Below are 27,132 nucleotides of genomic sequence, written 5' to 3'. Positions count from 1 at the left end.
CTTCACTTTCACTTTCATGAGGCAGATGACCGAGGAATTCTAGGATTCTTATTTTACAAAGCAACTTAAAACATTTGAGTAGCGAGATTATTTGTTAAAGTGAAACCATGTGTTTGTTGTTGTGTGTGCATGTTTAGTCATGTCTGATTCTGTGATCCCATGGACTATAACCTGCCAGATTTCTGTCCATAGAATTTTCCATGTTAGAATACTAGAGTGGGTTGCCATTTCCTACTCCAGGGGGATAAATAGTCCTTGAGTTTTCTTAAACTTAGAAGGAACCTGTAATCCTCTTTAGTTCTAGCTTAGTGATCCATCCTCTCATTTTATAATTTAGGAATCGTAGGGCTTCCCAGGTGGAACAGTGGTAAAGAATTCCACTTGCCAATGCAGGAGGTGCAGGAGACATGGGTTCTCTCCCTGGGTCAGGAAGATCCCCTAGAAAAGGAAATGGCAACCCACTCCAGTATTCTTGCCTGGGAATTTCCATAGACAGAGGAGCCTGGCCATGGGATCACAAGGATTCAGATGTGATTGAGCACACACAGAGAGATTGCACCCTGCCCCAATTCATAGAACCTTATGGGAAGGTCACAACTAGAACTTAGAGCACACTCATCCTGCCATGCTCAGCCTAGCTCTTTTTTCATTCTGTTGGCCTGTGTTTCACAGTTGTGAACCCAGGACATCTGTGTTTTCCATTTGTTTACTTGTTTGTTTTTTGCAGTTGTCATTTGTAATAATTTTTAAGTAGGAGAATAAATGTTAAAGTTTAATATTATTAGCTTATTTAGGTTTTACAGCAGAACAAGTAGGAAAATGACTTGAAGGACTAAGTCAGTAGCTAACTACACATGTGACCTAGGGCAAATCTTGTAACCTCTGTGAGACTGTATCTGCTACCTTAATTAGAATCCTTCAGGGCTTCTGTCCAGAACAAATATATCTGGTTGTTTTTTTTTTTTAATATTTGTCACTAAAAGTATAACACAATGCAAAGTGTACAAGTCGTAACGATAGTGAATTATAAAATGAACATACTAAAAAAAAAAAAATGAACATACTTGTATAACCATTGCTGTTGTATTTTGAAAAAGCTTCCTTGGTGATTATAATAAGCTTTCCTTTAAAAGAAATCACTGGACTTACGGCTGTAGGTAATCTCATGTTTTTTTACAACTCTTTCTAGACTGAAATTAGCAGAAACGGGGTAGAGAGAAGGAATTTGCCCAGTCACAAAAATTTGCTTTGAATAGGTTTATTTTGATTATATTAAGTCTTGTCTTTCTGATGTTTCTCTTCTTCCTCTTTGCCCTTTTTTCTTTCTGTCTAGGTCCTGGATGGAATGGAGAGGGCTCCTACTCAACCTTTAACTATCTTTTCTGAGAGTGGTCAGAGAGTTCTTAAACAGGTCTGTTGATTCTGTAGTATACAAATGCAAGTTTGAGTTATAAAATATTTGTTTTCAACCTAAACAAAGGATTGAATTAAGAAGTAGCCTTTTTTAAAAAGAAGCCATTTTGATCTCAGTGTCCGCAGGGTGTTTACTTTAGCAAGCTGCATTTGGCATGTGGATTGGACCCAGAGTGACTCAATTAAATAAGATCTGTTTACTAGAAAAGCAACTGTCATGTCTTTATCAGTTATGTTGATTATATATTACATGGCAGAATTCTTTGTTGGCTTCTGGAAAATACCAGGAAAAGATGAAAAAGTGAGTATCTCATTTGTCTGTGATTCTGGTGGAGAATGGAGGCATGGAAAAATCCAAGAAGGAAAATAATTATTTGGCTCTCTTTCTAATATTCTCAGAATTCATAACACTGGGGAAAACAATCACAGCTACCTTTACCTTGCAAATCTCTCATTCAGGGAAGGGCAAGTATATACAGGTTTTTTTTTTTCCTGTTTTTCTTTCTTTTACCTCACTCTTTGTCACCATGAATGAACTTTATCATTATTTAGACAGATAAAAACTCAAGCTTAGTGATTTTCCAAACTTGTCTTTACACTGGAATCTCCAGTAAAACTTCGTAAAGTACTGATGTCTTTGTTCCGCCTCCCAACCACCACCTCTCACCCCAGGTTGTGATTTAATTAGCCTGGGGATATGGCCTAGGAATTTTTAAAAGATCCCAACAGGATTCTGAAGTGCCGACAAGTTTAGGAACCACTGTTCCAGCTAGTTAAAGCAGATCTGGCCACTACGCAACTTATGACTTTTTTGTATAAATATTTGGATAAATATATGAATAAAGGATAAATATTTTTATTTTAGAATCCTGTTCTTTAAACCTAATTCTTACCAGAGTGTAAGCTTCATAAAAGCAGGTACCATGTATATATTTTCTTCCCCATTATATCATTAACATTTCAAACAATAACTGGCCTGTATGCTTAAATATTTGTTAAATGGGTGAATGAACCTATCCTTCTTTAGTGAACTGAGTGTGCTTTTACCTAGAACACGAGGGGTCTGAGATATAGAGTAGAGTGGGGGGGGGGGGGGGTGGTGGTGGTAGTGAAGAGTCCAGCCTTTATGACTGACTGACTGGGCTCTAGTCACAGCTTGGTCACTTAGTAGTAGGACCTTAAGCAAGTTGTATGGTATATCTTGGGCTTCTCTGGTGGCTCAGTGGTAAAGAATCTGCCTGCTAATGTAGGAGATGCCGTTTTGATCCCTGGGTCAGGAAGATGCCCCCGGAGAAGGAAGTGGTAACCCACTTCAGCCACGGACAGAGGAGCCTGGTGGGCTGCAGTCCATGGGGTTGCAAAAGAGTCGGACACAACTGAGCAACTAAACAACAACAAAACTGGTATATCTCACTTGTTAAGAAACTGCCAGACAGTTTATTTATTTATTTTAAAATATTTATTTATTTCTTTTGCTGTGCTGGGTCTTAGTTGTAGCACATGGGATCTTTAGTTGCAGCTTGTGAACTCTTACCTGTGGCATGTGGGATCTAGTTCTCTGACCAGGGATCAAGAGTTCCCAGCAGGGATCTGCATTGGGAGCACAGAGTCTTAGCCACTGGACTACCAGGGAAGTCCCTGCCAAACAGTTTAAAAAGACATGAATGTTCAGCAGAATTTCTAAGGAGGGTGCCTTAGTTATCTATTGTTACATAACAAATTACCACAAATTTAGCCGCTTGAAACATGTATTTATTAGGGCACAGTTTCCAGAAGTCAGGAGTTTGGACACAGTTTAGGTGGGCCCTCTGTATCAGGGTCTCGCAGGCAGCAGTCAGGGTGTCTGCCAGGAGTGGAGTCATCTCAGTGACCAACTGAAGAAGGATTTCCTCTAGGCTTACTTGGTTGTTGGCAGAATTTACTTTGTCAAAGGATGTTGGATTTTTAAGGCCTTGGTTTCTCACTGGCTATTGGCTGGAGACAATCGTCAGTTCCTTACCTTGTAGCCCCTCCAACGTGGCAAGCTGAGAAGGCAGTAGAGTCTCCTAGGGAGATGGAAGTCTCATTCTTTTATAACCTAATCATGGGAATACCATCCCATCACCTTTACTATATATATTTGGCTATAAGTAAGTCACTAGGCTAGCCCACATTCAAGGGGAGGAGGAGGGGCAGGGGTGATTATACCAGGGCATAAATACCAGGAGGCTGGGATAATTGGTGGCCATCTTAAAAGTCTGTCTACCCCAGAAGACATGGCTTAGTGCCAGGCTGGGAGTCAATGGGATATTAAAGGGAATAGTGATAGTGAGGAGTAGTTTGTAAAATTTTCTTTACCTTCCCTGTATCAAACTATATCTCTTTCTTCCTTCTATCTTTAACATTAGCTTCTCTCCCCTTCAAAAATGGAGACATTATACAAAGATCATTCTCGCAGTGAGATTTTAATCTTGAGTGGGTGGTGTGTGTGTATGTTTCAAGATTCAATTAAGGCTTCTCCCTGTATCATTTAGTGTTTATATATGTATTTTTTTAAAACATTTTGTCATGGAACTTGAGACAGATACAAAAGTAGAATGCTATCCTGAACCCCCATGTACCTTTAACCCAGCTTCGACAATTTATTTTTTTACTAATCTTACATGTATTATTTATATATAGTAAGATGCACAGTTTGAGTTTTGATAGATGTATATATCCCCACAATAAAGATATAGAACATTTTCACTCCAAAGTTACCTCATCCTTGTGTAATCAGTCCCCACCCCAATCCCAGACAAGTACCCATCTGATGCCTATTGCTGTAGGTTGGTTTTGCCTACTAGAATGTCATAGAAATATTCTTTTGATCACCATGAGGTTTTTGATATTCATTAATGTTGTTGCATGTATCAGTGGTTCAGAATTCTTCTGCCTTGGCACTGTGGACATTTTGAACAGGATAATTCTTTGTCTTGGAGATTGTCCCGTGCGTGTGGGTTATTCAGTAGCATCCCTGACTGCTATCCACTAGAAGTCATTAGCACTCCCCTCTCTAGTGGTAACAATCAGAAATGTGTCCAGACTTTGCCAAATGTTCAATAGAGGACAAAATCCCCTCCCTGCTCTAGTTGAAAATCCTTTCAGTAGTCGATGCTTTTTATTATTTGTCAGTATTCTACTATAGGAATATACTTCAGTTTATCCACATACTAACTGATAGACCTTTGATTTGTTGCCAGTTTACTTTCAATTGAGGCCATTGTAAATAAAGTTCTATTCATTTTCATAGGCATGTCTTTGTGTAGACATGTTTTCATTTATTTTGGGTAAATACCTAGGAGAGTGATTGCTGGGTCTTATGGTAAGAAACTTTATATAACTTTAAACTGCCAAATCATTTATTTCTTTTTTACATTCCCACCAACATGAGAGTTCCAGTTGCTCTACATCTTTGTCAACATTTGATATTATTATTCTTTTTAATTTTAGCCATTATAGTAGGTGTAGCTTTAATTTGCCTTCGCCTGATGACCAATGATGTTGAACATGTTTTCATGTTCTTAGTGTAATGTATCTGTTCAAATCTTCTGCAGATTTTTTATTGGGTCGTTTGTCTTATTATTGGGTTTCCTTTGTCTTTTTCCCAACATGTGTTCAAACATTAAGAAAATAAAAATAATCAGTTTTATATACTTCTTATCTTTAAAATGTGAGCATTTCCCATGATGTTAAGTATTTTTGAAAACATGACTTTTAATGGAGAAGCAATATTTGAGTACATTTAAATTGATTCACCACTTTTGTTGTTGAGCCTTGAGCTAGGTTCCAGTTTTTCACCATCAGTATTTTGATAAACATCTTTGAATATGAATCTTTAACCACATCTTTAATTATTTATTAAGTTAGATTCCTAGATATGAGGATTATAATTATGATGTTAAGGAAAATGAACATTTATGAGCAAAATATGAATGTTAATCTGCCTTACATTAACCTTTGCTGCAGTTGAGTATTTCATTAAAAATGTTCATGTTGGAAGAAAGGCATATTTCATTTTGGTTTTTTGGATTACTTATGAAATGAACAAACTTTTCATATATTTGATGATTTTTACTTCTAATTTTATAAATTTTCTATTTGGAGGGCCAATTTTGGAGGGGGGTGTTAATATTTCCTGAATTTTTAATGTTAAATTTATTAACCTTTTGTCATTTACAAATATAATTCCCACTTTATATTTTGCCTTTTTACTGTTGTGTACTTTGTCCTGCAAAATTTTAAAAATAATAATGAAATTATATAATGATTTGTGTAATACATAATATTATGTATTATATAATATTATATATTTTGCTTTAGCTCTTCAGTCCATGACCTGATAAATATAGTGTGTATGAATATATAACCAATATGTGATTGTAGTTTTACTTTTTATATTTAACTTTTGCTTTTTTTTGGCCCTATTTTGAGGCATGCAGGATCTTAGTTCTCCAACCAGGGATTGAACCCATGCCTCCTGCAGTGGAAGCTCAGAGTCTTAACCACTGGACTGCCAGGGAAGTCCTGAAGTAAGAATTTAATAAAACTTTTTCCGGATACTCAATTTGTCCCAAATTACAAAACAAAGTCATCTTCTGTAAAGACATATGATACAACATCCAATAATGAACAGTCAAAAGAGAACCAAATTAAAAAAGTCACTTATAGCAACCCGCAAAATGTAAAACAATATTTGCAAATCGTATCTAAAAAGGGATTTATATCTAAAATTTATCAAGAACTCTTGCAATTCAGTAATAAAGACAAGCATTCTAATTTTTAAATTGGCAAAGAATTTTAATAGATATTTCCCCAAAGAAATTATTCTAGTAGTCAATAAACATGAAAATTTGCTGAACACCATTAGCTATCAAGGAAATGCAAGTCAAAACCACAGTGAGATACAGTTGCACACCCACTAGGATGGTTATAATCAGAAAGATAACAAATATTGGTGAAGATGTGGAGAAATTGGAACTCCTGTATACTGCTGATGGGAATGCAAAATGATGCAACTCCTTCAGAAAAAAGTCTGACTCAAAAGGTTAAATATAGATAACATATGACCCAGCAGTTTTCCTCCTCAGTGTATATACTCAAGAGAAATTAAAACATATATCCATGCCAAAATTTTGTACACCCCAATATTCATAGCAACATTAGTCATAATAGCGAATGGTGGACACAATCCAAATGTCTATCAACTGATGAATGAATGAATGAATATGGTGTTTACATACAAAGGGATATGTGTGTGCATGCTGAGTCGCTTCAGTCATATCTGACTCTGCAACCCTGTGGACTGCAGCCTGCCAGGCTCTTCTGTCCATGGGATTCTCCGGGCAAGAATACTAGAGTGGATTGCCATGCCCTCCTCCAGGGGATGTTCCCAGCCCAGGGATCAAACCTGCACCTCATGTCTACCTGCATTGGCAGGTGGGCTCTTTACCACTTGCGCCACCTGGGAAGGCCGTGAAAGTGAAAGTCGCTCAGTCGTGTCCGACTCTTCGCAACTCCAGGAACTGTAGCCTGCTAGGCTCCTGTGTCCATGAATACTGGAGTGGGTAGCCGTGCCTTTCTCCAGGGGATCTTCGCAACCCAGGGATCGAACCCAGGTCTCCCACATGGCAGGCAGATTCTTTACCAGCTGAGCTACCAGGGAAGCCCTGGAAGCCCATACAAAGGGAAATTATTTGGTAATTTAAAATAATGAAGTACTGTTACTTGCTATACAGCACTTTGGAGAAATAAAACTAAGTGAAAGAAGTCAGTCACAAAAGACCACTTATTGTATGGTTCTTATTGTATGAGGTGTCTCGAATAGGCCAGTGTTCCTTGACCTAGCCTAAAACTCATTATCCTTTAATGGGGAGGGGCAGGTAACCCATTAAATTAATGACAGAGCATATTAGCAAAATTGTTCATACTACTCAAATAAAGATCATGGTGACTGATAGTAATTTTAATTTTGTACCTTTGTTTTGAATAACAATTTTTCAAAAATAGCATTTGGTGTTAATCATATTTATAATATGAGCACAATAAAGGACAGAAAAGGTATTGACCTAACAGAAGCAGAAGATATTAAGAAGAGGTGGCAAGAATACACAGAAGAACTGTACAAAAAAGATCTTCATGACCCAGATAATCACGATGGTGTGATCACTCACTTAGAGCCAGACATCCTGGAATGCGAAGTCAAGTGGGCCTTAGGAAGTATCACTATGAACAAAGCTAGTGGAGTTGATGGAATTCCAGGTGAGCTGTTTCAAATCCTAAAAGATGATGCTGTGAAAGTGCTGCACTCAGCATGCCAGCAAATTTGGAAACCTTATCAGTGGCCACAGGACTGGAAAAGGTCAGTTTTCATTCCAGTCCCAAAGAAAGGCAATGCCAAAGAATATTCAAACAACCACACAATTGCTCTCATCTCACACGCTAGCAAAGTAAACTGCTCAAAATTCTCCAAGCCAGGCTTCAACAGTACATGAACCATGAACTTCCAGATGTCCAGGCTGGATTTAGAAAAGGCAGAGGAACCAGAGATCAAATTGCCAACATCTGATGGATCATCGAAAAAGCAAGAGCGTTCCAGAAAAACATCTACTTCTGTTTTATGAATATGCGAAAGCCTTTGACCATGTGGATCACAACAAACTCTGGAAAATTCTTCAAGAGATGAGAATACCAGACCACCTGACCTGATTCTTGAGAAACCTGTATGCAGGTCAAGAAGCAACAGTTAGAACTGGACGTGGAACAACAAACTGGTTCCAAATCGGGAAAGGAGTATGTCAAGGCTGTATATTGTCACCCTGCTTATTTAACTTCTATGCAGAATACATCATGCGAAATGCTGGACTGGATGAAGCACAAGCTGGAATCAAGATTCCAGGGAGAAATACCAATAACCTCAGATATGCAGATAACACCACCCTTATGGCAAAAAGCAAAGAAGAACTAAAGAGCCTCTTGATGACAGTGAAAGAGGAGAGTGAAAAAGTTGGCTTAAAGCTCAACATTCAGAAAACTAAGATCATGGCATCTGGTCCCATCACTTCATGGGAAATAGATGGGGCATCAGTGGAAACAGTGGCTGACTTTATTTTGTGGGGCTCCAAAATCACTGCAGATGGTGACTGCAGCCATGAAATTAAAAGAGGCTTGCTCCTTGGAAGAAAAGTTATGACCAACCTAGATAGCATATTAAAGAGCAGAGACATTACTTTGCCAACAAAGGTCTGTATAGTCAAAGCTATGGTTTTTCCAGTAGTCATGTATGGATGTGAGAATTGGACTGTAAAGAAAGCTGAGCACTGGAGAATTGATGCTTTTGAACTGTGGTGTTTGAGAAGACTCTTGAGAGTCCCTTGGACAGGAAGGAGATCGGTCCTGGGTGTTCATTGGAAGGACTGATGCTGAAGCTGAAACTCCAGTACTTTGGCCATCTGATGCAAAGAGCTGACTCATTGGAAAAGACCCTGATGCAGGGAAAGATTGAAGGCAGGAGAAGGGGGATGACAGGATGAGATGGCTGGATGGCATCACCGACTCAATGGACATGAGTTTGAGTAAACTCCAGGAGTTGGTGATAGACAGGGAGGCTTGGTTTGCTGCAGTCCATGGGGTCAAAAAGAGTCGGACACAACTGAGTGACTGAACTGAACTGATATTTATAATAACTATTTAGACTTAGTCTTATGTTTATGTTTATGTTTGAGGAGGGCATGGCAACCCACTCCAGTATTCTTATCTGGAGAATCCCAATGGACAGAGGAGCCTGGTGGGCTGCGGTCCGTGGGGTTGCAAAGAGTCAGACACGACTGAGCGACTAAGCACAGCACAGTCTTATGTTTAACTGATTGCATTTTTCCTTCCTATTCTCAAGGTCTTTGTTTTTGGTTAATTATATTCAGACAATGTACTTTTTATTAAAAAGTACATGATTGGTGTACATCTGAAAGTATCCTGTTGATTTCACAGTGAATGACAACTTGGTGGGGAAGGGAGCAGAATTATTAGGTCACCTTGTTTTTTCTATTCTTAATTCTTTAATATATTGCCGTTATCTTCTGGTCTTGCAAAGCAAAAATCTGTGGCCAGAGCAAGTTTTGGTCTTCTGTATATGACTTCTCTTTTCCTTATTGGTTGATTGTGGGCCATTTTCTTTATCCTTAAAATCTGAAAGTTTCACTAGAACAAATCCAGTCACTCTCTTTTTAGTAATTTTGCTGATCTTTTGTGAGCTCTTTTGAGCTGGAGATGCAGAACATTCTTTGATCCAGGAAAGTTTACATTTCCTTTAAAAAAATCTTTGATTATTATTTCTGTGCGTTTGTTTCCAGGATAGCAAATTAGTTGAAGTTTATTTTTCTCTTCTCATCAGCCCTCTCTCATACTTTGCATTATTTGTCCTTCCCTACTCCATTCTGAAACAAATTTTTGAATTTGTTGTCCCTGTGTTTCTAATAAAGTATTCGGCTCTTCACTTTTCTAGTAAAGATTTGAATTCTGCTTTGGTATATTTGTAATTTTTACCTTTCTCTTCCCCTTGTGTTTATTCCTGCATCTCAACTAGCTTCTTTCATTTCTGCCTGTGGACTTTGAGCTCTTATTTCAATGTGCTTCATCAAGTTTGTTGAGAGCAATGTAATTGCTTTCTAAAATTTAACCGATTGCTGCCTTATATTTTCATTTTCTGGATTGCAGAGGCAGAGTTTCTCTTCTTTCATGTTGCAGAAAGGTTTTCTGTCGCTCCCCTCAGTTTTTCTTCCTTGAGTAAGGAGAGGGGTCTATAGGTCTAGTGTGTGACAGATGGGGTAGACTTGTTGCCTCGTTGGCTATTTGGTAGCTGTAGGAATTCTCTTTTAAGGTGTTAAACTAAAGGACTAATTGATTCACATAGTTTCTGAATACTTTCGAGTGTCCAGCAGTCATTTATGTGTTTCCTGCTGGATTGAGGAGAGGAAATTCCTTCCTTTGGCCTGGTAATTTTACTTTGAAAAAGGCGATTTTTTGTTATTGCTGATAATTTGAAGTCTAGGCTACAAAAAAATGATTTCCAGTATGTAATGCTCCCAGGGCTTTTGCTGTCTCAGCCCTTCCTGCATTTGCCTTCAAATCTCAGGGTGTGTATACTATTTTGTATGTTACAAAGTCTGAAGTACAGGAGGAAGGTTGTGGCTATATGGTACTATTAGCACTGACCATTTTAAGTGAATCTCTTACAGAAGGGTAATGTAACAACATTGCCATTGCTGCCTCTGGAGAAAGCTGTTTAGGAACAGGTAGTTGGAGGAAGTTAGAAATCTGTTGCTATCCTCCTGACTCCCATTTGTGCCTGCTCTTCGGCAGAAAAGTCATTTTTGAGTCCAGCAGTTGTTTGAGCAGCAGCCCTAGTTGCCAGTGCTGTTAATAACTTTGAGTCTCAGTGTGTCCTTAAGTATATCAATGAAAAATTAGGATGGAGGTGATGATAGAGATGAACCAGGCATTGTTCGGTAGCCTCCATTTTAGCTCCAGCTTACTGTTAACTTTTTGAAAGAAGGAAGATGAGAGAAGAGTGGAGAATAGCCACTAGTGGAAGAAGGAAGAGTTTTAAATATCTGTACCAAATAAGTTGCAGTTTCTCAGGGAAATGTGATAACACTGATATCAAATAGTCAAGGTTTAAAATACTCTTGGTTAGTCTTTGTTTTAAAGTTTATTTTGTTTGATACAAGTATTGCTACCCCAGCTTTCTTTTTATTTTCATGTAATACCTTATTTCATACCCTCATGTTCGGTCTTGTGTTTTGTTTTAGATCTGATATGAGTCTTTTGAAGGCTGGGTCTTGTTTTTGTATCTATTTAGCTACTCTGTGTCTTTTGATTGGAGCATTTAGCCATTCAGGTTTGAAGTAATTGATGGTATATGAGACAGTGCACTAAGTCGTGTCTGACTCTTGCGACCCCATGGACTGTAGCCTGCCAGGCTCCTCTGTCTATGGGATTCTCCAGGCAAGAATACTGGAGTGGGTTGCCATTTCCTTCGTGTGAAGTTGCTAAGTCGAATCCGACTCTTTGCGACCCCATGGACTGTAGCCTACCAGGTTCCGCCATTTGTTAATTTTATTCTGATTGTTTTGTGATTTTTTTGTATTCCTTATTTTTTTCTCTCTCTTCCCTTGTGATTTGATGACTATCTTTAGTGTTATGTTTGGATTCCTTTCTGTTTTGCATGTGTGTATTAAAGATTTTTGCTTTGTGATTACCATGAGATTCATATATAGCTCTGTGGGTGTGTAAATTAAGTTCAAACACATTCTAACAACTCTGTGTTTTTACTCCCTCCCCAACCACGTTTAATGTTTTGACATTATATTTTACCTCTTCTTGTTTTGTGTATCCCTTAACTACTTACTGTGGATAGAAATGATGTACTGCTTTTACCTTTTAACCTTCCTACTAGTTTTATATGTGGTCGATCTGCCTTTACTGTATGCTTTCCTTTACAAATAAGTTTTGTTTTTTTTTTTTTTACCATGCCACACAGCTTTCAGGATCTTAGTTCGCCAACCAGAGGTCAGATCTGTTCCCCCTCCAGTGGAAGCACAGAATCCTAACCACTGGATTGCCAGGGAATTCCCCATAATTCTGATATTTCTAGTTGCGGTCTTTTCTTTTTAGAGAAGTCCTTTTAACATTTCTTGTAAAGCCAGTTTAGTGACACTGAACTTCTAGCTTTTGCTTATCTGCACAACTCTTCATCTCTCCTTCAAATCTGAATGATAGCCTTCCTGGGTAAGCTGTTCTTGGTTGTAGGTTTCTTCCTTTCATCTCTTTGATTATATCGTGCCACTTTTGGTCTGTAAAGTTTCTGCCGAAAACAGCTCATGGTCCTGTGGGAATTCCTTTGGGTGTAACTGTTTGCATTTTCTCTGCTGCTTTGTTTTTTCTTCTTTTGGCCATTCTGTGTGGCTTCTGGGATCTCAGGTCCACAACCAGGGATTGAACCCCAACAATGGCAGTGAAAGAGCTGAATCCTAACCACTAGACAACCGGGGACTCCCAACTCTTGCTGGTTTTAAGATTCTCTCTTTGTCTTTAACTTTTGCCATTTTAATTATAGTGTATCTTGGTGTGGACCTCTTTGGGTTCATCTTGTTTGGGACTCTGTACTAAGTCCTAGATGTGGATATCTGTGTCCTTTCCCAGGTTAGGAAAATTTTCAACTCTTAATTTTTCAAATAAATTCTCTACCCTTTTCTGTCTTCTTCTGTTTGGGCCTCTAAACTGCTAATGTTAGTATGCTTGCAGTTTTCCAAGAGATTTCTTAAGCTATCCTCATTTTCATAAGTTCATTTTTCTGTTCAGCTTGTGTGATTTCCATTACTCTGACTTCCTGTTTGCTGATCTGTTCCTCTGTATTGTCTAATCCACTGTTGATTACATCTAGGGTATTTTTAATTTCAGTTATTGTGTCCTTCAGCTCTGTTTGGTTCTTGTTTGTATTTTCTAACTCTTAATTTCTCACTTTGTTCATTCATTCTTCCAAGTTTGTTGAGCATCTTATGATCATTACCCTTTACTCTTTGTCAGGTAGATTGTTTACCTCCACTAACTTTCGTTCTTCTTCTTTGGTTTTGTTTTGTTCCTCTGTTTGAAACATACTCCTCTATCTCCTTGTTTTGCCTGAATCTCTGTTTATTTCTATTGGTTTGACCAAAAGTTTCGTTCAGGTTTTTCCACTGTTATGGAAAAATCTGAACAAACTTTTTGACCAACCCAATATGTAATAGGTAGGTCAGTTATTGTACATTTCCCAATTTTGGAGAAGTAGCCTTATACAGGAGACGTCCTATGGGGCCCAGCTGCATGCTACTCTTGGTCACTTGGAGCTATATACTCTCGAGGTGCCCTCCGTGGACTGTGTGGGTCATTTTGTTGGGGGGCCGTGTACTGTAGACATGCTGGTAGGCAAGGCTGGCTCCCAGCCTAGTTGGCTGCCAGGTCCTGCCTCATGGATGGCTGCCAACCCATTGGTGGTGGGCCTAGGACCTGGCACAACTGTCTGTAGGATCCCAGGGGTCTCAGATCTGGTGTTGGCCCGTGGGTGGGAGGGGCAAGATCCCTCAGAGGCTGAGGCTGGTCCTGGCCTGCTAGTGGGTGGGTAAAGCCCCCAAGACTAATAGGCTAGAAGGCTAGAGGGAGTACTCCAAAATGTCTCTTGCCAGCACCAGTATCCTCATGGTAGAACAAGCTCCCCCATTTGGCTGCTGCCAATATCTGTGTCCCCAGGTAGTGTCCCAGTTGATACCTTCCTCTCCAGGAGGCTCTGCAAGATTAGCAAGTGTTTCTGACCCAGGCTCTTGTCAAGTTACTGCCTCTGTACTGGGAGAGCGTGTGAGATTTGACATGCACCCTTTAAGAGCAGAGTCTCTTTCTTACAGCCTTCTAGCTGTCCTGTACACAAGCCCTGCTGACCTTCGAAGCTACGTGTTCTGGGGACTCGTATTCCCAGTGCAGAATCTCTGCGCTGGGGATCCTTGTGTGTGTCTGTAACCCCTCACTCCTTGGAGAAAGCCCCTGCAACTGTGATTATCCTCTCCTTTGTGGGTTCCTTACCTGGGGATGTGGGTTTTGACTATACCATGTCTAACTTTTTTAGCCAAATGTTTAATTCACTTTATTTTCTCCTGATATAGGTGTTCTTGGCTGTGTGAATTTTCTTCTCAACTGGTTTGGCTATATTCTTTAGGTTCCAATATGTAGTATTCTCCTTATTTCTAAAAGTTTTGCTGTTTTGATTTCTTTTTTAACCCAGATCCAAAGATTTGTTGTTGCTTTAAGGTGAAAAAGCCATGGTTTTATTTTAAATTTATAATTTTGGTGCATTTTCACCAGAGTAATTTGACTCTCCTATTGTTACTTTTGGATTCATTAAGATTTTCTTTATGGCCTTTCTTAAAGGTTAATTTTTATTGATTGGTAACTTAAAAATTGGCTTTTTCTTGATAGAAATAGTTAAGCGATAGTTATCTCTCTAATAATTATTTATTAATACCTAGTTCATATATCCAGAGGAGGCAATGGCAACCCACTCCAGTACTCTTGCCTGGAAAATCCATGGACGGAGGAGCCTGGTGGGCTGCAGTCCGTGGGGTCGATAAGAGTTGGACACGACTGAAGTGACTTAGCAGCAGCAGCAGCAGTTCATACATCCATCTAAAATTTTTTAAGGTTTATCTATTTTTGGCTACACTGGATCTTCATTGCTGCATGCGGGCTTTCTCTAGTTGTGTCAAGCAGGGGCTGCTCTCTAGTTGTGGTATGCGGGCTTCTCATTGCAGTGGCTTCTCTTGCTGTGGAGCACAGGCTGTAGGCACATGGGCTTCAGTAGTTGCAGCATGTAGGCTGAGTAGTTGTGGTGCGTGAGCTTAGTTGCTCCTCAGCATGTGGGATCCTCCTGCATCAGGGATCAAACCCATGTCCCCTGCATTAGCAGGCGGGTTCATAACCCCTGGACCACCAGTGAAGCCCTATCTAAAATTTGGAGATTGTAGGACTTCCCTGTTGGTACAGTGGATAAGAATCTGCCACTGCGGGGGACACAGGTTCAATCTCTGTTCCAGGAAAATTCCACATGCTGCAGAGCAACTATGCCCGCGAGCCACAGCTGCTGAGCCTGTGTGCTGCAGCTACTGAAGCCCATGTGCCTAGAGCCTCTGCTCCACAACAAGAGAGGCCACTGCACCGAGAAGCCCAGCCACTGCAACTAGAGAGTGGCCCCTGCTCTCCACCTGCATGCAGTAATGAAGACCTAGCACATCCAAAATTTTTAAAAATAAATAAAATAAAATTTGAGATGATAAAATCTGTATTTGGCAATAATGTAAAACGTTAGCAGCCCAGTTAAAGACATTGTAGACATATTTTCTTAAGAGGGAAATTTTTTCTGATGCATACCAAAATTATGCGGTTTCCATATATAAGTTTCTATATGTACAATAAAGAATGCTTTAAAACTTGAACTGAAAATTTAATGAAAAATAAAATGTATAGCTAGTATAGATAAAATAGGAAAAAAGTGTAGGTCTTGTATTTAGTATATATACAAAGTAGTATATATGGGCTTCCCTGGTAGCTCAGATGGTAAAAAATCCTCCTGCTATTCAAGAGACCCTGATTGATTCCTGGGTCGGAAAGATCCCCTGGAGAAGGGATAGGCTACCCATTCCAGTATTCTTGGGCTTCCCTGGTGGCTCAGATGGTAAGAATCTGCCTGCAATGTGGGAGACCTGGGTTTGGTCCCTGTTGGGAAAATCCCCTGGAGAAGGGAACAGCTACACAGTCCAGTATTCTTGCCTGGCGAATTCCATGGACAGAGGAGCCTGTCAGGTGACAGTCTGTAGAGTCTCAAAGAGTCAGACACAGCTGAGCTACTTTCACTTCACGTATATGTATATATTCTTTTTCCTTACAGGTTATTAGGCGATATTGAGTGTAGTTCCCTGGGCTATACAGTAGGTTTTTGTTGGTTCTCTGTTTTATATATAGTAGTGTATATATGGTAATGCCAACCTCCTGATTTATCACTCCCCCCCTTTCTCTTTAGTAACCATAAGTTTTTTTTTCTGTGTCTGTGAGTCTTTTTCTATTTTGTAAATAAATTGATTTGAATCCTCTTTGTTTTTTTTCAGGATTCTGCATGTCCTGTGATATTTGTCTTTGTCTGACTTCAGATAATCTCTAAGTCCATCAGTATAATTGCAAATGGCATTATTTCATTCTTTTTTATACTTGAGTAGTATATTCCATTTGTGTGTGTGTATATCTGTATACACACACACCCCACATATTCTTTATCCTGTCGATTGATATTTAGGTTGCTTCCATGTCTTGGCTGTTGTAAATAGTGCTACAGTGAGTATTAGGGTGCATGTATCTTTTTAAATTATAGTTTTGTTCAGTATATGCCCAGAAGTGGGAATGTAGATAACTAGTTTAAAGGAACCTCCATACTGTTCCCCCATAGTGGTTGTACCAATTTATACTCCAGCCAACAGTGTAGAAGGATTTATTTTTGTCCACACCCTCTCTAGCATTTATTATTTATAGACTCTTGATGATAGCCATTCTGACCAGAGTGAGGTGATACCTCATTGAAGTTTTGATTTGTGTTTCTTTAATAATTAATTAGTGATGTTGAACATTTTTTCATGTGCTTGTTGGCCATCTGTATGTCTTCTTTAGGGAAATGTCTAGTTCTTCTATGCATTTTTTTGATTAGGTTGTTTTTTTTAAACTGAGTTTGTGAGTCAGTTTTATAGTTTGGAAATTAATCCCCTGCCGGTCACTTCATTTGCAAATATTTGCTCTATTCTGTATGTTGTCTTTTGTTTATGGTTTCCTTTGCTGTGCAAAAGCTTTTAAGTTTAATTTGGTTCTTCCATTTATTTTTATTTCCATCGTTCTAGAAGACGAATCCGAAAAGATATTGCTGCAATTTATGTCAAAGAGTGTTCTAATTTGACCAATTTAAAAAATGAATGTATAGGGAGGTTTCTAAGGCTTAGGGTCCCAGTTTCATAATTCTGGTATACATCCCTGAGTTTTGCTTCTATATGCTTTAAATTGCTTGTTGATGGAGTTATTCTTTACATTTGTAACTCCATGGACTAATAGCCCGCCGGGCTCCTTTGTCCTTGGAATTCTCCAGGCAAGAATACTGGAGTGGGTAGCCATTCCCATCTCACCCAGGGATCAAACCTGGGTCTCCTGCATTGCAGGCAGATACTTTACCATCTGATCCACCAGGGAAGCCCAATGAGTGCTCTAAGATCTCCAGGTGGGGGGAGCTATTCTTTGCATATTTCATGAAAACCCTATTTTATTGTTATCTGAATGTGTCTGAGTTGACTTGATAAATTGTCATGTTTGTGTTCTGATGGAAGGATGGTCACCTCTGTAATTTCTGTATAATACTTTACCTTTTTTTGTTGTTGTTTTTAGGATATTTATTTGACTGCTACCTTAAAATACAGGCCGTAAAAATGCCAGCTTGTTTGGACTTAGAAGATGACCTGGACAAATGGTAAAAATTAAGAAAAACATTTTGGTGAGTGAAAACTTACATGAGAGTAAATATGGCTCAAACTTAATTCCTACCAGTGGAATGACACTACCAAAGTTATATAGCGAAATTCTCTTGAGTTTAAATGCTTCTGTTTCTCTGAGGTTAAGACCTTGATCTTGCTCTTTTTTTATTCTCTCTGTGAATCCACAGACCTCCCAAGAGGCGCATCATAACACTTAAATGGATTTTAAATACCTGGTCTCTTCCAGCATTCCACCAAACCCAGCATAACTCACTGAGGCCCTTGTTCTACCAGGCTTCCCCAGTGGCTCAGACGGTAAACAATCTGCTTGTAGTTCAGGAGACCCAGGTTTGATCCTTGGGTAGGAAAGATCCTCTGGAGAAGGGAATGGCTACCCACTCCAGTATTCTTGCCTGGAAAAATCCCATGAACAGAGGCGCCTGGTGGACTACAGTCCATGGGGTTGCAAAGAATAGAACACGACTGAGCGATTTAACACTCTAGTATTCTACCAGTTTTGTAAGTTATACTTGGATTTAACTTAATCCAGGTTAGACTTAGACTGTTGGTGCTGCTGCTAAGTCGCTTCAGTCGTGTCTGACTCTGTGCAACCCCATAAACGGCAGCCCACAAGGCTCCCCTGTCCCTGGGATTCTCCAGGCAAGAACACTGGAGTGGGTTGCCATTTCCTTCTCCAATGCATGAAAGTGAAAAGTCAAAGTTAGACTTAATTAGAAACTGACTAGACTTAATTAGAAATTGAAAACTGATGGCTGGTGGGCCATATGCAGCTACAGTGTGTTTCATTTGGCCCATAGGGTATTTTCCAGAAATATAAACCTGTTCTTAAATTTGGAGATTTTACTCAACATATGGATTTTGTGCTTAGTTGCTCAGTTGTGTCCCACTCTGCGACCCCATGGACTGTAGCCTGTCACGCTCCTCTGTTTATGGGGATTCTTCAGGCAAGAATACTGGAGTGGATTGCCATGCCCTCCTCCAGGGGATTTTCCCAACCCAGGGATCATACCCAGGTCTCCCACATTGGAGGCGGATTCTTTACCGTCAGAGCCACCAGTCTTTTCTTAAAATTCAGAATGTTAGTCCTGTGCCTACGCAACTCCTTCCAACCCTCCAGAAAGAAAGTAATAAAGTGGAGCAAAGTAGCGAGTGCCTAGCATAGATGGGTATTTGAGTTTCCCATTGCTCAAACCATTCATACAGTATATGCAAATACATTTGATATTCAACATTCTTCCCTTATTTTACATACCTGAAGCCTGTAGGTATATGAATTTATGATTTCTGAGGTGTATAATAGTGTCTTATCTTTTTACTCAAATGGCAGATAATCTGAATAGTCTGTGACAATCTTTAAACGATTATTCACATATAAATCTGAATATGTATAAATACATATATTTATATCTGAAAAGACTCTTATAAGTAGCTAAATATGTAATATATGTGATACATAAATTTATATTTTTATAAATATATATTCAAATATATATATATTTAAAACCTGTGATTTGGAAGATATTTAGAAGCTGTTTCACATTTCCTATATCTGGTGGAGTTTTACTGTGAAACAGTACTATGTTTCTGGTATGCTTGCTTTTCCCTTTTTAAAAAAATTTTTTTAACTCTTTATTATGATCAATTTCAAATGTATATAAATTATAGTACAGATAAAAATACAGTGAACACCCATCATCTATAATTAACCATTATTAACATTTTGTTAGGTGGGTCAGTGGTAAAAGAATCCACCTTCAAAGTCGAGTTTGATCCCTGGGTCAGGAAGATGCCCTGGAGAAGGAAATAGCAACCCACATCCATATTCTTGCCTGGGAAATCCCATGAACAGAGGAGTCTGGTGGGCTATAGTCCATGGGGTCACAAACTCGGATATGACTTAGCAACTAAACAACAACATTTGGTTAATCTGTTTTTTTTTCCTGAATTATTTTAAAAGTAAGTTATAGACTTTGTGACATTTTACCTCTAAATGCTTCAGTATGCATCTTGTTGGACTTCCCCAGGGGTCAGTGGTTAAGACTCTGGACTTCCATTGCAGGGTTCGATCCTTGGTCAGGAACTAGGATCCTGTGTGCCACGTGGCATGCCCAAAAAGATAAATGCTTACTATCTCTTAAGACATCTCTTGTCCTGTATAACCACAGCACCATTATTATCACACCTAACAAAGTTAGTAGCTGACTTCTTGTCTGCCAGTAGAGAGTTTTCCAAATCTGGATGCACAGCCTACATGGCATGACCAAGCAAGAATTTATTTGTTTGGTTTCGTTTCTTTGATTTTTGCAGGGGAGTTTTCCCGGGGATCTTAGTTCCCTGACCAAAACTAAGGATCAAAACTGTGCCCCGTGCAGTAGAAGCCTGGAGCCCTAACCAGTGGACCACCAGGGAATTCCCAGGCAGCAGCTTTTAAACCCTTAGAATATTTTTTAGTTTCATTTATTTACCTTTAAAATTCCTTGATATCAGTAAAATGTAGAGAGTGATTGACTAAGGGCAATGGTATTTATAAAGGATTTTCTGAATGCTATTTTTTCTTAACCATCCAAATTATACTATTCCTTTGTACACTGATGGTGCTAGTAAAGGTTATAATTGCCAGACTATAAGGTGAAGTCACTCAGTCATGTCTGACTCTTAACGACCCCATGGACAGCAGCCTACCAGACTCCTCCATCCATGGGATTTTCCAGGCGAGAGTACTAAAGTGGGTTGCCATTACTCTGCTCAAATGTAAATTTTTTTTTTGTATTTACAACAAAGAAAATTTCCCCCTTAAGGTTGCTTAGGTTAGTTTTTGAAAAGCCTTTGCTCTTTTTAAAACAGAATCGTTAATTTTTTTGTTATTCTTTTTTCCTATTTGTGCAGGAAGTATAATCATAGTACAACATATGTAGCTTTCCTTTTTCCTAATGACTTATAGCATATTTGGAAAATAGGAAAATTTATCAGCAATCTTGCCAACCTAGTACAATCACTATTTGTATTTTAGTTGATTTATTTTCAGTCTTTTTTCCTTAATCATCTTTAAAAAAAAAAACAAACCCATAGTTGTAATTATGCTTTATGTAAGGAATTTATTTTAATTAGAAGATTTGTGTGAGGTTCTTATTTCCTTGCCATTCTTGCTTAACACACATTAATAAAAGTTGATATTTATTCATTCACTTTTGGATTAACAATGTGATCATCAGTCCCAGAGATAATGGAAGAAATGGCCACATGGTGTGGTCTTTAATATTTGTATTCTTTGGTAGGCAACATAACTGAAAATAGCAGAAAATTTGAGTTCTCTAAACCTGAAAGTTAAAAAGGAATTTGGTTCTGTCCTAGACATAGTTCTTTGCCTCTGTAAACATGTGGTAACCAGTTGTTTTACTTTTGCAAAAGTATTTCTTTTTCTTTTTTTTCTTTCAAAACTTTTTCTTTTTTTCTGTTTCTGAATCATTATTTTTAGCTATGCCACTATCAATAACTCTAAAAGTTATTTTAAATGATCCTTGTGAAAGACTTTGGAATTTTAGGTAGTCCTGCAGATGCTCTTAGTTAGGTCAGGTTGTCCTTTGCAGGTTGAAGAGGAGGACTTTAGAAACCTTGGTTGCTCTGAAGCATTTGTTAGGACAGGAGTAAGCAGAGTCTGTGGTCAGCCTGGATCTTGCTCTGTGGGGGTCAACCAAAGGCTTATATGAATTAACTCTTAGAAGATACCTATTTTAGTTTCTTGTGATCTCTTGTTCCTTTCTGCCTATATTCTAGGCTGACAAAGTAAAAGGAATTTTAGTTAAAACTGGTAAATTTTTATTTCTAGTATCTTTAAGAACTTATAGAATATCTTAATTAAAATAGTTTATCCTCGCTGTAATTTTTAATGTACTTTATAGTATTTTGTTATTACTTATCAAATAAATTAGTTTTCATAGAACTATATATTGTTGATTGTGTAAGTATGTGTTGTAATACTTTTTTATATCTTCTGTTTTGAAAGGTTTTTTTATTGTCCACTTGACATATGCTTCTGGAATAATATTCACCATGGTTTTGGATGACCTTCCAAACTTAGAAGACATCTATACTTCCTTGTGTTCATCAACAGTAGAAGACTCAGAGATGGATTTTGACTCTGGACTAGAAGATGATGACTCAAAAAGTGATAATATTTTGGAGGATTCCACAATCTTTGTGGCCTTCAAAGGAAATATAGATGATAAAGACTTCAAATGGAAATTGGACACAATATTGGAGCATGTGCCCAATTTGTTACACATGGGTAATTTGCTTAATTATTTTTTCTTTGTTACTGTTTTTGATTTGCCCTTCTGTGGTTATCTTGAGTTTTACAAAGTACAACTGTGCTGTATTAGGTTGAAAGGCTGATTTTAATTGCAAAGTTGGAATTTTAGGATTTTTTTTAATAGAAATGCTGTTGTATTTTCTTAAGTACATGGAGTGACTGAATATAAAGCATTGCTTAGCATTGTAATGCTTAAATTATCTGTTGTAATGGATAGGAGTGGGTTTCCCAGGTGGCTCAGTAGTAAAGAATCCAGCTGCAATGCAGGAGGTGCCAGAGACACAGGTTCAATCCCTGGGTCGGCAAGATCCATCCCCTGGAGGAGGAAATGGCAATCCATTTCAGTATTCTTGCCTGGGAAATCCCGTGGACAGAGGAGCCTGGCAAGCTACAGTCCATGGGGTCACAAAAGAGTTGGACATGACTGAGTGACTAAACAACAACAGCAAAAATGGACGGGAGGAATTCTCCAGACCCAAATTTATTTATTGTTTTTAGCTCTCTGGTCTTTAGTTTCCTTTCCTATAAAATGACTGGCTCTTTGAGGCCACTTAAAGCTTTCAAAAATCTTTTACTCCATGGCTTTTTTGGCTTTACTTAAAATGTATTTGAAATTTGTTCGCTTAAATTATAGATCAGGGGTTAACTGATAGCCTACTGGATGCAGTGTGCAGCCATGTGTTACATACAGCTCACTTTAGTTTTTCTGATTATTTTTTTGTTTGTTTATTTGTTTTTCAGTGTTTGAATTTTATTGCCAGTGCTTCAAGAAATAGATATTTTATATTAAAATTCAGATTTTGGATTTGTCTTTATACAGGAAAGGTCTAATAACATTGAACTCTCCTATCCCAGGTGGTGCTAAGTAGCAGCTGCCACTGAAGACATACCTTCCCCTCACCATAGTCCCATCTGGCCTCTTTACACATTTAGATAACCTATAGTGGTCTTACAGGAATTTGTGCTTGTTGACTTTGGTTTATATATTCTCCATCTTTTCTGGTTAGTGCAGTTATTTAATCCCTTCAGACATAGTGCAAAGCCTAGATTTTATCCTTTTATCGCAACTCTTCAGTGCTAACCAACTTTTTTAGGTTTTGAGGTCTTATTCTTTAGAATTAATATCAGGAGGAGAGCTTTTTTTTTTTTATGGCTCTTTAAAAAAAAAAAACTGTTGTTTCAGGCTTCTTTCTAGTTATGGATTATTTAATATATTATTAGAGAATTTTATGGTGAAAGTTGTAATTGCCACCATAATCATGTTATGATGTATCATATTTTAAGGGCTAGCTGGGCCTGATTGTTCATTGTTCTTAATTATCCACATTTTTTCTTGTTTTTAAATAGCTGAATTAGTTTATTAATGGCTTTTAAATACATTGGTAAGCTCAGACATGGTTATCAGTTATATTCTTGATCTAAAAAGTATTTTAAATTAGATGTTCTCAAATATGATGAAAGTTAAGAAAAAAAATTTTTGATAAAATATAAGTGTTAAAATTTTTTCTGTAGGCTTATCACGAGTAGGTAACATAAAAAGCAAGTTTAATGTCTGTCTGGGCCATGTAGGAATAAGATTCCAGTGCTGTTCAGACTGAGAAGAAGCCCTGCAGCATTTGTCCTCTGTGGCAGCAGAATCTCAAGCTCCCTGCCTTTTGCTATTTGGATGTATAAGTGTCATGGAAAGGAAAATGGCCTGAAAATCAGAGCTAGATGTTATGCCATTTTAGTGATAGGTAGCCACTGGATTGAAGAAGGCAATGGCACCCCACTCCAGTACTCTTGCCTGGAAAATCCCATGGACGGAGGAGCCTGGTAGGCTGCAGTCCATGGGGTCGCTGAGAGTTAGACACGACTCAGTGACTTTGACTTTTCACTTTCATGCATTAGAGAAGGAAATGGCAACCCACTGCAGTGTTCTTGCCTGGAGAATCCCAGGGACGGCAGAGCCTGTTGGGCTGCCGTTTATGGCGTTACACAGGGTCAGACACGACTGAAGTGACTTAGCAGCAGCAGCTACTGGATTCTGGGTAAATCTTAGATTTTCTGGGCTTCAGTTTCCTACCCTATAAAATACATTTGGACTGAATCATGCATAATCCTTCCTAAATTTCCTGTATTATGTATCTCAATGCTCTTAGCCAGTGGTCTCTTTTTTTCCATATTAGAACAAGTGGACTCCATGTCTGGATAAACTGATAATGTATAATGGTTTTGGAGGTAGAAGGGGCTTTTAGGTAACATGTAGATACTTTCCCCTATCCATGTAAATTTCTTATTTTGAGGACATATATGCCTAAATGACCATTTTCTCAATGCTTAAATGTATAATTGAATAGAGGCTGCAAAACATTTGATGTAGCTGAGTTTATAACAAAAGGGAAAATTATTTTGTCTGGGGTTGTTGGGGGAAAAAATGTTTTTTTTTATTATTATTGTCTAACTGGACCTGGTATTTGCTTTCCATCTGTAAACTGTAATTACAAACAACATTACCTCCTCAGTTAGTTTAACTTTTGCATTATAATTTAAAAACATCTTTGAAGTTTGCATTGACTTTTCAGGTTTGCTGAAAGGTAATGTTTTCTTATCCTAACTGAAATATAGTTGTGAGATTTATGTTGCTTTTCTCCTCAGTTTCGTGTGCTTCAGTGGAAATTCTACTCTTGTTTAACATATAAAAAGATTAAAAATCAGAGACGTAAAGAATCAAGACTTAAGCCTTCCTTAAACTGAAGCATTTACAGGACATAGGAAGAAATGTTTGCTCCCTATATCTATGAATATGTTTCACAGAGATGCTCAGTAAAAATTTAAATATGAGTACTAAAAGTTCAACTTTTTCATTTGAAGAAGTGTAATTGCTTAACATTTTATAAGTGAATCTACTATCTTCCTTTTCAGTGCTCTTTCTTTAAACAAGTTTAGTGAATTGTAGCTGCATGTTCTCTGATATCCTACAGTTGGCATATCTGCCAGTTGAATTTTTATAGAATTTCTCTTAAAATTTGAAACTTAAATTTTCTTAGTTTCTCAGTTCACATACATTAAACTGAGTCTAGAAGTAGACCTTATTCTAGTAATTTAAGCTTATCTCTCCCTTCTCTCCTATGATCCTTACTCCATCTTACTGCTTTCCATCTACTAAGTGCCTATGGTATGTCAGGTGCTATGCTAGATTTTCAGCATATTATTATATAATTTAGCACTCACAGTCTCATGAAGTAGTTTTTTCATGGTTTTCGAGAAGAGAAAATTAAGTTTCAGAAATGTTAAATAACTTGTTCATGATTTCCCAGGGGCTAAGTGGTAAGGCTGGGATTAAGTTTAAGGTCTAATACCAAAGCTTAAGCTCTCTCAGCTGTTCCATACTGGTATTCTAGCTTGTTCTTTTACTTCCTTGTTGTTGTTCATTCCATGTCTTCTGATGGCTAAAACATTACTAATATTATTCTCTTCCTTTCATGACCAAGAATCCAGCAAGCTAAAGGTACAGAAGGTGGAGCCCTGGAATAGCGTACGTGTGACGTTCAATATCCCCCGGGAAGCAGCGGAGCGGCTTCGGATCCTGGCTCAGAGCAACAATCAGCAGCTTCGGGATCTGGGAATTCTCTCCGTTCAGATTGAAGGTACATGTCTGGTTCCAGATTATAGGAATACTAGAATATAGCATGATTTGTAGCATGTGCCGCTTTGTCTGTTCCTCTTAAGTTGAATTCACAATGCCAAGTAACTCACAGAAAGCTAACCAAAATGATCACATGGATCACAGCCTTGTTGTGGTGAAGGGGCTTGCATAACTCAAAGAAGCTATGACAAAATGTGGTCCACTGGAGAAGAGAATGGCAAACCACTCCAGTATTTTTGCCTTAAGAACCCCACGAGCAGTATGAAAAGGCAAAAAATATGATGCCAGAAGATGAGCTTCCCAGGTCAGTAGGTGTCCAATATACTACTGGGGAAAAGCAGAGAAATAGCTCCAGAAAGAGAGCTGGGCCAAAGCGGAAACATTGCTCAGTTCTGTATGTGTCTGGTGGTGAAAAAGTCTGGTGCTGTAAAGAACAATATTGCATAGGAACCTGCAATGTTAGGTCCATGAATCAAGGTAAATCGGATATGGTCAAGCAGGAGATGGCAAGAGTGAATATCAACATTTTAGGAGTCAGTGAAGTAAAATGGACAGGAATGGGCAAATTTAATTCACATGACCATTATATCTACTACTGTGGGCAAGTATCCCTTGGAAGAAATGGAGTAGCCCTCATAGTCAACATTTGAGTCTGAAATGCAATACTTGGGTGCAGTCTCAAAAACAACAGAATGATCTCCGTTCATTTCCAAGCAAACCATTCAACATCACGGTAATCCAAGTCTATTCCCCAACCACTAATGCTGAAGAAGCTGAAGTTGACTGATTCTATGAAGACCTACAAGACCTCTAGAACTAACACTAAAAAAAGATGTCCTTTTCATCGTAGGAGAGTGAAATGCAAAAGTAGGATGTCAGGAAATACCTAGGATAACAGGGAAGTTTGGCCTTGGAGTACAAAATGAAGCAAGGCAAAGGCTAACAGAGTTTTGTCAAGAGAACACACTGGTCACAGCAAACACCCTCTTCCAAAAACACAAGAGATGACTCTACATATGGACATCACCGGATATCAGATTGATTATATTCTTTACAGCCAACAATGGAGTAGCTCTATATAGTCAGCAAAAACAAGACCTGGAACTGACTGTGTCTCAGATTATCAGCTCCTTATTGCAAAATTCAGGCTTAAATTGAAGAAAGTAGGAAAAACCACTAGGCCATTCAGTTATGACCTAAATCATATCCCTTATGATGATACAGTGGAGGTGATGAATAGATTAAGGGGTTAGATCTGATAGACAGAGTGCCTGAAGAACTATGGACCGAGGTCATAACATTGTATACAGGAGGTGGTAACCAAAACCATCCCAAAGAAAAAGAAAGGCAAGAAGGCAAAGTAGTTGTCTGAGGAGGCCTTACAGATAGCTGAGAAAAGAAGAGAAGCAAAAGGCAAAGAAGAAAGGAAAAGTATATCCAGCTGAATGCAGAGTTCCAGAGAATAGGAAGGAGAGATAAGACCTTCATATGTGAACAGTGTACAGAAATAGAAGAAAACAATAGAATGGGGAAGACTAGAGATCCCTTCAAGAAAGTTGGAGATACCAAAGGAACATTTCGTGCAAAGATGGGCACAAGAAAGGACTGAAATGGTAAGGACCTAACAGAAGCAGAAGATACTAAGAAGAGGTGGCAAGTAT

At 38.4% G+C, this 27,132-nt stretch overlaps 1 protein-coding gene across 4 annotated transcripts in view; it reads left to right on the top strand.

The window, feature by feature from the left end:
* NCOA6 (nuclear receptor coactivator 6) overlaps positions 1-27,132 on the top strand; it is a 91,599-nt gene that overhangs the window by 14,959 nt on the left and 49,508 nt on the right. For 3 of the 4 annotated variants that reach the window (XM_052650828.1, XM_052650826.1, XM_052650824.1), the window contains exons 2-5: positions 1,334-1,411; positions 17,428-17,533; positions 21,538-21,819; positions 25,317-25,472. In XM_052650828.1, coding sequence (XP_052506788.1) covers positions 21,585-21,819; positions 25,317-25,472 — 391 coding nt within the window. In that variant the 5' untranslated portion in view covers positions 1,334-1,411; positions 17,428-17,533; positions 21,538-21,584. The remainder of the gene's footprint in view (positions 1-1,333; positions 1,412-17,427; positions 17,534-21,537; positions 21,820-25,316; positions 25,473-27,132) is intronic. The other variant, XM_052650825.1, reaches the window with a different exon arrangement.

This window comes from Budorcas taxicolor, chromosome 13 (genome assembly GCF_023091745.1).
Source record: "Budorcas taxicolor isolate Tak-1 chromosome 13, Takin1.1, whole genome shotgun sequence".
NCBI lineage: Eukaryota > Metazoa > Chordata > Mammalia > Artiodactyla > Bovidae > Budorcas > Budorcas taxicolor.
Note: the sequence above shows the minus strand (reverse complement) of the source record. Positions and strands in the feature narration are given on the sequence as shown.